Genomic DNA, 12,119 nt, shown 5'->3' on the forward strand with positions numbered 1-12,119 from the left:
AATATTTAAGTTATGTTTATATAATAAGACTAGGAATATTCTGCTGTAGAAATATTTACAAAAATAAATGAAATTATTTACAACTAGCAAGCTCAATTTCAAAAACTTTTCGAATACTTTCTACAAGCTTATGTTTTCATAAACGATTTAAATAAAAATTCTCTTCTATAAAGTTTAGACTTGATCATGAACCGCTTGATATAAGCGGATTGAATAAGATTTTCTTAAAGAAATAATAATTCAAAAGTTTTCTTTCCATTTATTAAAAGATTTTTCTGCATTTATTAAGACTATATTATTACGTATGGTATATGAAGATTATTATTATTATTATTTTCATCTTGAAATCAACAATCTTATTGGTATAGCTCAAAAAGGAAAATTTTATCAACCATATCAAATTTAGGCCATTAAAAAAATGATTTGAGGTCCCAACCTTTCAATGGTTAAAGAGGAGAAAGATCACTTGACAAAAAATATTGATAAGTGTTACAATAATCTCAGTTATTATCAAATCCAAACAGGAATAGATTTAAAGACCAAAGCCCAATATTTACTTCAACAAAAAACTTATAGCCTCTGAACTGATGGAAGAAGAATATTGTCATACGATACTGCAGTCGAATACACTCAGGATGATAGAAATAAAGAACCCGTTCAACTATTAAAAAAAATAGCTGACATAAATATTGATGATTTTTCATCACATAATAGAAAAAATCAAGAATACATGGAAAAATTAAAACTCACTAAGACTGTCACTCAATTTATTACATCTAGATGAAATTGAAAAAATAAATCTAGATAATATTCAGAAAGGATAAAAGCCAATTGAAAGAAACCAATAAAAATATCAAGGAAGCAACATGAGAAAGCAACATCCATTTCTAGGCAAAAAAGGAAGCAACTTGGGAAAACAATATCCGAGTTACAAAAAAAGAAAACAAATTGAGAAATCAACATCCAGCTTCAGACAAAAAAAAAAACGTTAAAGCAACCATGTCATGACAAATCAATGATGAGACATCATTCTTATCAAAAAAAAATTTGTGCGGGATTCAAAAAAAATTAAACAGAGTTCAACAATACTCCTATAAATAGAGATGAAAGAAGCTTAAGGAAGGCACCGAAGTTAGTTTATAAACAAGTCGCGGGCTCGCCTATCTTCTTTTCACTGCAAAGTTCATTGTTAGTGCACCAAAGTCCAAATGTTTGAAGCCATTTAATACCCAACACGATATCAGACCCAATCAGAGGAATAATATAAAAGCCTGTAAAAAATTCATGGGTAGCAATATAAAAAAGTAACCGAGAACAAATCCCTCTACTTTTTACCTTCTCACCATTGGCAATTGACACACTAGGTGTTACCGGAATTGCAAGGTGCTGAGCAGCTGTAACACTAATGAAGTTGTGTGTACTACCCGAATCTATCAAGCTCAACAACGTTTGTCCATTCATTACGGCTTGTAACTGCATAGTCTTACCATGCAAGGAGATTTCAAGTTCTCCTAATTCTTCAATATTCTCCTCCACTGTATCACCAATTCTAACCAAAGTAGCTTTTTGCGCTAATGAGTGGCCGAATAAGGCTAATCGCAATTATAACATAACCTTTTTGCAAACTGAGGAACAGATCCTCCAGCTGTCGAAGTAGCCCCACCCGGTGGTGGTGGCAGTGGCGCTTAATCTAGTTGGGTTCTCCTCCCCATTTGTCGATTTGCTTCGATAAGAAAATAGGACTTTCATCTGATCTTGCATTTGTTGAAATTGTTTGTCCATCTGATTTTGCAGATCAACAAATTTCATCACCACCACAATCTACGTAAGTTTGGATTTTATCACTCATTGTGAGTGGGTTTGATGCCAAATTGTTGAAAACACAAGAACAGGATGTAGTCATTGGGCAATTAACGAGAACGTTGGAAGTGATTGTCTTCCCTTCATAACTATTCCTAGAACAACCTATGGTAACTGATAATCAAGGGAGATTAAAACATTTAAGACTCGTTTAGAGAGAGCTCTAGATCTCTTAAAAAGTAGATGGAAATTCTGCTTATGTTTTTACTCTCCAATAGGTCTCACTTATGTGTACAGCCCAAATTTACCCGGGGCCCAAACCCAATAATCTAAGCCCAACAAATACCAGCCCAACTACCCACGCCCTAATGGCCCAAAGCATCAAATCAGAAAAAGATAAAAAAAACCTAGCCCTAGTCTGCTGCGGCCGCACCTAGTGGCCTTCTGGCACCCCACTTGCCACCGCCCTTGTCCCATCGCCTCTGACGCCTTCTGCCGCCACCTGCTCTACCAGGACCTGCAAACACGCAACAAAAGAAGTAGAAACAGAAGCAAACGAGACTAGAATAGCAAAATTTAGTTTTTATTCTCGGCTATAAAGCCGATTTGTAAAAAACGAAAGGGGGATTTTTTTGGACAAAAATATCAAGAAAAACAGAAAAGAAATCAAAGGATTTTTTTTTCTCTCTTTGTGCTCGGATCTCTGTTTGCTTTTATTTTTCTGTATTATTTTTTATCTTTCATAGAAAATAACACAAAAACAAAAATAAAAAGCCTTACCCGCGCCGCGCCGGAGGAGGAGAGACCGAACGGTTTCTCCTCGTTTTTTCGAATTTAGGCTCACATTTCCCGTGATTCGACTCGAATCCATTCTCTAGAGGCCACCAGGTTCAAAAAGAGACCCGAAAGGCTCAATTTTGCACCTCCAGCCACTGCCTGTAGCGGAGCTACGGCGGAGGTGCGCCGGAGTACATGGCCGGAACCTGGCCGGAGCTTTGAGAGAGAAAAGGGGGTGATTTTTTTTTCTGAAAACTAAAAGAAATGAAATGTTTTAAATTTTTTTTTGGGTTTAAATAAGACATTAAACGACGCTGTTTTGGGGTTGGGGGTTCAGAGGCCAAAACGATGCCGTTTTGGACCTCTGACCCGCGACCCGACCCACTCCAGCAAAGGGACCCGCGTTTTTTTGTGCGGAAGGGCAATTTGCGCTTTTAGCCCTTCGGATTTTTAATAGCTTTACAATCAAGTCTCCAGCTTTTTAATTTGGCCCCGCGGTTTTTGCACTTATTTCAATTTGGTCCTGAATGAAATGATGCGCTAAAGGTTGGGAATATTTGCTCAATCAGCCCTCCGTTCTTTTAGCGCATTATATTTTGGTCCCTAGGGACTCTTTTTTTTGTTTATTTGCGTTTTAAACCCCCAATTTTTATTCCAAAATTCGATTAAACCTGTTTGTTTTATTATTTTAGTTATTTTATTAATAATATTAGCAAATTAGACATTATTATGATTATTATTATCGTTTGTTACTGTTAATATATTATTATTTGTGTTTACTTATTTAAATTTCAAGTGTATGTGTCTTATTAAAATTATTATTATATAATTACTCACATTTTTATATTTTATAATTCATATATATATAAATCTACATACATAGTCATATTTTTATTTATATGCATATATATATATGTACATACTTACATTGTTTTATTTTATAATATACATATATATCTTTTTTTGTCTTTATGTAATATATATACACATGCATATTTTTATTTATATATACATATACATATATATACGTATAGACATGCATATTCTCATTATATATATATACCTACATAGTTTTTGTACTTTAAATTTTTAAAATTCATACATACATTTTATAATTTTATAATTTTATTCATTTCTTTATTATTGTTTTACTTGATGTTTATTTATTTATTTATATGTCTATTATTATTTTAAAAATGTTTTAGTTTTTATTTGTTTATTTACTTGTTATTGTATATATAATTGATTCGTTTTTTATATATGTTTATTTTTGTTATTTTGTTTGTATTATTATTTTACTTGCATTTTCATAATTGTTATTCTGTCACATTTTTTTATATCCAAATTCAAAAAGGAAAATTTTCTAAATAACGTAATATTCGGTATTTGAAATCTTCGAGAGGATTGAGTCCTAACAAATTGGGTTTCATTTTTTTCGTTAAATCTAAATAATCGAGAATACTCTTTAATCAGAAAACATAAATAAAAGCTCATTATTGAGAATTCAATACGTTGTGTCCTAACGTATTGGATATGACACGTTGTTTTCTCGAGACGAGAAATTTTCTAAAAAAAAAATAAATGCAATACTCAATGTTAAATTATGCCCTAACGTATTAGGCTGCCATTTTTTAATCTGACTTAAATAATAAAATATCCTTTAAAATTTTATTGCACGAGTTTTTGAACAAACTCTTTTTTGAGGAGGTGAAATATTATGCCCTAACTCATTGGGTATGATATTTTCTCTCTCCGAAATGAGAGGGTCTTAACGGGTAATTTGATTTATACAAGTTTTTTTAATAAAATATCGTATTTTAAATCTCTTTAAAGTTTTTAATTTTTGACATTAAGACACTAATTAATTAATTAGGTACCAATTTTTGGGCGTTACGAGTGTACTAATCCTTCTTCGTACGTAACCGACTTCCGAACCTGTTTTTTTGAATTTCGCAGACCAAAAGCATTGTTTTAATAAATCTAAAACCGTTTATTAAAAACAACTGTTTTGCGAGGTGACCGATCACATCTCATTAGAAAAGGTTGGTGGTGATTCCCATTTTCGTTTCATTTTCAAAACCTAAGTCGACCTCATTTTCACAAAAAAATGATGTCAACAATATGTAAATAAAAAAATGTTCTTAAATGGTGATAGTATCAATATTCGGACCGATAACTGGGGGCTGGAAGGTTTAAATGGTGTGGCTGTTAATTCAAATTTGCTGAACCCTAATGAGAGCAGCGTGAAAGACTTATGGCTCGATGATAGTAGAAGATGGAACAACGTTAGAGTTCGCGAGTTGTATGGGCAAGACTTGGGTGATAAAATTTGCAACTCACCGATTGGGGAAGAGAGCCAATGCGATAGAGTGGTGTGGTTCCACTGTTAAATTCTATACCAAAGATAAATCTTGTATTCAATCAAGAAAAAAAAATACATCTGTAAAACTTATCTAATACATGCTGAATGCAATACTATATATAGAGACTATGAAGCTGATAACTGCATATAACAGCTAACAGCTATTAGTAGCTAACAGCAGCAACTAACATTAACAGACTCGTAACACTGAAAGTAACTGACTTCAACAGACTGTAGTTAATGCCTAACTCAGTCATACTCTAACATCCACAACCCTCTTGGCTCGTTCACATCTAAGTCGGCTTATTCATGGTTGTTGTTGAAGCAAATGGGGTTTGGCCCTCATAGGTTCTTGTGGAAAGCTATATGGAAGCTCGACACCATCCCCAAAATTCGGGTTTTCACTTGGCGGGTGGGGCATGAGATCCTCCCTACTAACGTTGAAATTGCATCTATTGGTCGTGGTTTTGGGCAGGAATGCCCTAGGTGCGGGGCTGAGTATGAGACCCTTATTCACGCCCTTAAAGACAGCCCTACATGTCGGGCGATTCTTTCAACTGGAGGTCTGGAAAATAGCACCATTTCGAAGGAGTACAACTGCTGCATCGATTGGTTGGAAGACCTGATGAGAGTTCTGGATAAGAGAGCCATGCCGACCTTATGACTACCTGTGGAACAGCTGGAATAATAGAAACAATTTCATATTCCGGGGTAAGGAAGATGAGGCGCAGGTTGTTTGGGACAGGGCTAGAACGCTTAGTCAAGATTTCCGCATTTGTAATTTGTTAAATGATCCGTAGCTTTCTACTAACCCTATTGTTAAAAGATGGGAAAAACCTCCCAAGGGTCATGTTAAAATAAATTTTGATGCGTCGGCTATGGTGTTATAGCAAGGGATGAAGATGGGTTCGTGTTAGGCGGTGGCGGGGGCTTCAAGTACGAGATGATGTCGGTGGATGAAGCCGAAAGCTTAACATTAAAGCCTTGTCAACAAAGTGAAGAATCAACGTACGGATGTCACGGTCATTGGTGTGCGGATCAAGGAAAGCATAAAAGCCTTTGTTAATTTTAAGTCAGCAAATTTAGTTTGGGTTAACCGGTGTTGTAATTTGACTGCTGCTTTAATTTGTAAGAAAATGTGTGCGGAGGCTTGTACTTGGTTCTTTGACATGGTCTATCCTTTAGATATCCATGATGCTGTCATTTGTGATGCGATTTAATAAATGATTGACCCTTGTGGTCGTTTTATTTAAGAAAAAAAAAGTTTTTAGAATGAAATAAAACAACTTAATCCTAATTAAACAAACTGAACCTAAAGTAAAAGTATGAATAATTTCACCTTAAGGACTTAAATTAATGCCTTTTCCTCTTATATATTCTGCCTATATTATATATAACCAAATTAAGCAAGATCAAACTCAATATGAATTACCAAAACTCATAATTCTTATAATAATCCCTTTTAGAAAATTTAGTTTGTGCAATTTTCACTAAAAGCTCTCAAACATAAAATTAAGTAATTTAAAATGCGTTTCAAAGCTAAGAGATAATTTTTCATCGATTAAAAAATTTTAGATCCAAAATGCCTATAAGCAGCTTATGTAATTAGATTTAATAAACTTCACTGATTTATAGATGTACCAAAACTATTTAAACCCAAGTAACACCTTAAATTCATCATTAAACTAAAATTTTGTTTTGATATTTATATACATTTTAAATTTACCACTTAATCAAAATTTTATTTTGATATCACTTTATTACCTCCAATTTTTATTATATCTCCTTCAATCATTTATTGTATAGTATTTGTAATGGTAAAAGCTAAAAAAAAGAAAAAAAAAACAATCTAACACGTCGTTTATATATAAAAATAAAAAGTTTAAAAGATTTCAACTGAGCAAATCTTAAAAATTGAGTTGGGTTGGATCACCCTAAGCCCAGTCGATTTGTCCATTTACGTTCATCTTTCTTCATTTTCCGGAAAATACACATGAAGTCGAGAATAATAGATGGATACCAATAAAATTGATGCTGAATTGTTTGCAGTGTCATTTTTTTTTATTATCATTTAAAGTTGAATATACCAAACATATCAAACAATATGTGACAAACTGTCCTACATTTAAGTTTTTAAACTATTGTCCAAACCAGAAAGCACATCTCCGATGGCAAGATCCATACCTTCCATTGCTGGTATTTACAGTCCTTTTTTGGCAAATTAAAGGATTAGACCTTGTGCCGATGAGGGAGCACCAGCTTTGGGAGATTCGCATTCGTCCATCCTTGCATACCCCTTTGATTTGTGGGCTTCTTCCTCCTCAGCCAAAACTTTTTCTTTTGTCTTCTGCCCCACATCACCTGCTGCTTTAGCAACCCTGTTAAATGCACCAGTGACCCACGAGGTTCCAGTCAATACATAACGGTTCTTCATTATAGCAGAACCCGCACTGCTGACTGTCTGCTCGGCAGCAGCAATCGCGGACTTGGTCTTCTCGGAAACCTGAAACTTCTGGTCCATTTCCCTCACTTTGTCATTCACCATGGTTGTGCCAGCACTAATTTTCTCAGTAAAACCAATCTTCTGGTCCAGAGAAGCAACTTTGGCAGTAGCAGTTGATGTGAACTGATGCTTCTCATCGAAGGCCTTTGCTTTGTTCACTGCATCTTTGCCAAGAATGAAACCCTTGGCTAGCATGCTGGTTACAACATCCTCTGCCTTCTGGACAGCAGATTCGGCCTGGCCGGCCTCTTTGTTCTGTGTGGCCTAAGGTAATCAAACAATTCATTCACAATAAAATCATCATTTAATAAGTGAAGTCAAAGCAGATTGCTGTAGGTTAGGACATTACAGGTGTTGCAGAGGCAGTAGCAGGTGGCTTGTAATCCGGAGCCAGCTCTATGGTAACAGATTGATCTACAATTGTCGCCCCCTGGAGAAAACCATGAATTCTCAATTCATAACGATGAAATTAAATATTTCCATTTAATCAATAAGCATTTAACCTTTAGGGGAGATTGCTCTTTTGTGAAAAAGCTAATCAAACTTTCAAAAGCTAGCAATTAACAATAATATGGCCATCAGTTACCCACTCACTTTTTCCCTCTTCACTTTCTCCCTTACATAAGAAAAAGTGTAAAAACAACAAGGGAAGAAAAGGAATGATTATGACATCTAACCAACAAAAAGAAAAGGGAAATATCTTGAAACCATGAGACTAACTAAAAAATAAATTCGCATAAATGATTAACAAAATCCAAGCTATAACAGAATAACTGTTCTTTTTCCACATAATGCACAACAGGCAACAAGAATTTTTTTGTGAAACCAAACAAACTGTTCACGAGCCAGAACAACACATGCCAATAGAAACATCAGCCAAAAAGGCTTTAAACGCCATTCAAATGGGGAACTAGATTTGATCACTTCCTTAACATCAAATTGTGGTTTAAATCAATTACCTTTAAACGGAAGAACAGTGAAAATTCAAGATATAAATACAAATACTTGGTCAAATGCATGCAAGGATTTCATATACATGTCTTTAGCAAATCTACCTCAAAGGAAGATCTTTTAGTAACAATGTTATCTTCTAAATGATGAAATACTTAAAACAAAGATGGTCATTAGCATTGTCATCACATTGGCAATGCACTTAAGTATTCACTTTCAAAAGCTCATCACTTGTGAGATTCCAGAAATGATACATAAATACTTAATTCCTTGTGTTTTGGATAAATGATTTTATTTCAATATCCAAGGAAAGCAGAAAGCTGCTGCTTACAAAGTTTACCAGCTTTTACATATTTCACTTGGAAAAACAGTAGAAATTGAACTAGCATCATATAAATATCTACTAAAATACGTCAAAAACATTGACATTTAATTCCCATATATATTAGACATACCATTTCCTTCAAACAGTAGCATAAAATCCGATTATGTGATGCATGTGTGTCAGTGAGAACAATTAAGATAATTGATACAAAAAGCTCAAATGAAATGAGATATGTGCGCACTGAAAGAAGAACAGCAGTTTCTGCTCCCTGTGGATCCTTGAAAGTAACATATGCAACTTGTGATCGCTCGTTATTGCTGAAAGGGAAGAGGAACAAAAAAAAAAGAGAAAACAAAAGCAAATAAGAAACCTATACCAGATAATGTTTGCAGAATCTCAGAACATCACTATACTGGTACATCTACATGGTTAGATGACAGAAGTAGTTTCAACAATTATCATCACTTTTCTTCATATCCATACGGTACAAAAGTACGGTAATAACTAACCCATGCATTTCGACATGTTCGATGTCACCAGAGAACGAAAAGAACTCCTTAATATCTTGCTCAGATGCACCCAAAGAAACGTTGCCTACTTTCACTGATTGGATCTGTCAAAGAATACAACAACTTATACAGCCCAAAATAGAGAAAGCATCTTCAAATCAACATTATTACATCCATTAAAAAAGAAAACCTCCCATAAATATTTAGGCTGAATACAAACAAAATTTTTATTAGGTTGACCATCATAGAAAGCTAGCATCTTAGATTAATAATCACAAAAACGCGAGCGCAGTTCAATATTAGCAAGTTAAATTCGCACTTTTTCATTTTTCTTTCAAGTAAGCATTACTTGGAGCAACATTTTACATAATAAATTCCTAATTAGCATACAACTGATTATACAACACGAAATTGAATCAACCAGATCTATAAATAGTTGCATACAAATCCACAGAAGATATAGCCGGATTCTTTATTAACCTAGTGCAAAAAAGTATATAATAAAATTTCTAAGGACCAGGGTAAATGATAGTATCATATAACGAAATACGAAAAAGGTAAATGAAGTGCACAGCAACAGCAGAAACAAAACTCAAATTAGCATTATATCCGTCTGATTAATGAGGCCCTAATAATCAAAATTTATGTTAGAACAAGAAAAATAATAAAACATAAATTACTAACTAAATTACAGATATTTATGTTAGAACAAGAATATCTTTGATCTTCATGGTGAAATTGAATTGGAAAATACAAAATCTCTTTTTTCTTGTTTGTCATAAATTTTCTCACCAAACAAACAAGATGGTTAGAAAAAATAAAAAAATTGTACTAACCGCCATTCAGTCCCGTTTCTAGCGAAAGAGATCGAATCTTTCTTCACCGAAAAAAAATGCTATTTTGTGTTTCCTCTCTTTTCAACAAAATTTAAAGGCAATGGGAAAATTGATGCGGGGATTAAGGGGTTGAACATAAAATATCCTCTGCGGATATGTGCTTAATTCCTTGTTATGGATCTATTACTTTTGTGGTCATAGTTGCTGGAATCATTCGTTGAGGGTATTTTGGGAATATAAGTGCAAGGTGTGAAGCGTGGTTATATCAAGTTTAGATAGATTCGGGTATAGAAGATTTGAAGAGGTGAGGAGGGTTGACGTGTGAAGGAACGTGGTCATGAGGTTTTCATTTTCGAGGTTCAGTCTTGTTTCATGGAAATGAGTAAAAAAATGTGGGTTCGATCGAGGTTCAATCTATACCCTTCATTACATCATTTACATTTTGTTGAAAGCTCTATTTAACTTAGTACTTAAGTAAATATTTATACAACTGGTTGTTTATGTCAACCTTGTTACACCTGATTTTATGTTTTCAGAATTTGTTAAATTTTTTTATGTTATTTATTTAAATGGTTAAATATAATTAAAATAATTACAATTGTAGTATTATTTTTTAAATGAATTTTAGAATATATGGAAATCATGATTTTAAAAACAAACCCGTAGTTGTCAATCTTTTGCTCTAATGGCAAAAGTATTAAATTGTATGTATGAGAGCTTTATGCATGATGGGAAACTTATGATATTATCTTTAGAAAGAATTTTTTTATGATTCTTTTAAAACCCCCTGCATCTGCTTCACATTGGCATTGAGAGCATCCTGCACATGCTCCTTGAGCTCATCTCTCTTAAAGTTTAACTTTATGATGCTGCTTTCAATCACCTTGAGACTTTCCTTCACATCACCTATGGATTCCTCAAGTTTGGCAACCCTGCCATCCATTGTCAATAGCGTATCTTTCGAACTACTCCCTTTCTTAGCCCTCACACGGGTCTTTGGTGGGACAGATTGATCATCTATTTGATTTATCATCTCAACTCAACACCTTAACAAATCTAGGTTTACTACCAACTGTCAAGGCATTGGACTTTATCTTAATAAATCGTGCAGCCTTAGACAGTGAATTTGCTTCAAATTTGCCTAAGTTAACTTGAACCCTCGAAAACTAAGAATCTCAAAGAGAATTCTTTAAGGTACTGACGTTAAAAAGTTATAAGTGAAGCAAGCAAGATAACAAAAAAGAAAGCACAAGAAAGTTTGAGTAAGTGTTCTCAATTTGATTAATGAAGTCCCAATTGAATTATGAGGGTGGCACCTCATTATTCACTATAATGCCAAGTAGCTTTTAATTTCATTTTCTTAAGGTATACTTGTTATAGTGTGGTAGTTATGGTTGGCATCGGTGATCTCAAGGCCTCCAAGAAATAAGAACTATCGCATGGTTTTGTCATGGTTGTTATGCCCTCTTTGGGTTTACTTCCTCTCTAAGATTACATGTCCTCTCTTAATCCAATCTCATGTTATTTAGAGTTCTATTGCCTTTGGCTTTTGCGCATATTATGTGCACTTTCTATTAGCCTTTGGACCTTGCATTCATGTGCATAGTATGAAACCCTTGACCTTAGCACTTCAGTGCCCTTAGTGTTGTGGTGCTTAACATTTCGTGCGCTTTGGTGTTTGGATGAATCTTCAAGCTTCTTCTATTAGTTTTTACTAAGGGATAAATACTATAAATTGAATAAAAATGTAAAGTGTGAGAATAATGAACTAAATATGAAACATCAAATGAATTTTATAGGCAAAAATGACTAGACCGTATGCTATGTTAACTATAAGTGAAATTTGAATTGAGAAACTATGTGGAAATGAGGAAAAGAAAAATGATTTAAGAATCAATATAGCTAATACACAACACGATTCACAAAAATTTTAAAATTTAAAAACTAAATTATGATTGTTGTATGTAAATAACTAATGCAATTGTGCAAGTGTACACGTCATTCAAGTAATAAAGTGATAAGTAAGTATTGTCTCCACAGGGATCGAAATTTGGTA

The 12,119-nt window shown here is 33.9% G+C and overlaps 1 protein-coding gene and 1 long non-coding RNA gene across 2 annotated transcripts; both read right to left on the minus strand.

Moving 5' to 3' along the window:
• Window positions 1-867: 867 nt before the first annotated feature.
• LOC105787937 (uncharacterized) lies at window positions 868-2,838 on the minus strand. Its single transcript, XR_001131752.1, has 2 exons — window positions 2,581-2,838; window positions 868-2,317 (listed from the first exon to the last, which is right to left on the minus strand). It is a non-coding gene; the product is annotated as an uncharacterized LOC105787937 (long non-coding RNA).
• A 4,129-nt stretch (window positions 2,839-6,967) lies between these two features.
• Window positions 6,968-10,227, minus strand: LOC105787938 (binding partner of ACD11 1). The gene is made up of 5 exons (XM_012614546.2): window positions 10,064-10,227; window positions 9,228-9,331; window positions 8,960-9,035; window positions 7,792-7,872; window positions 6,968-7,706 (listed from the first exon to the last, which is right to left on the minus strand). Exons 1-5 carry the CDS (start codon window positions 10,067-10,069, stop codon window positions 7,161-7,163), a joined length of 813 nt encoding a protein of 270 aa, XP_012470000.1. The 5' UTR covers window positions 10,070-10,227; the 3' UTR covers window positions 6,968-7,160.
• Window positions 10,228-12,119: the final 1,892 nt, after the last annotated feature.

This window comes from Gossypium raimondii, chromosome 2, assembly GCF_025698545.1.
Source record: "Gossypium raimondii isolate GPD5lz chromosome 2, ASM2569854v1, whole genome shotgun sequence".
NCBI lineage: Eukaryota > Viridiplantae > Streptophyta > Magnoliopsida > Malvales > Malvaceae > Gossypium > Gossypium raimondii.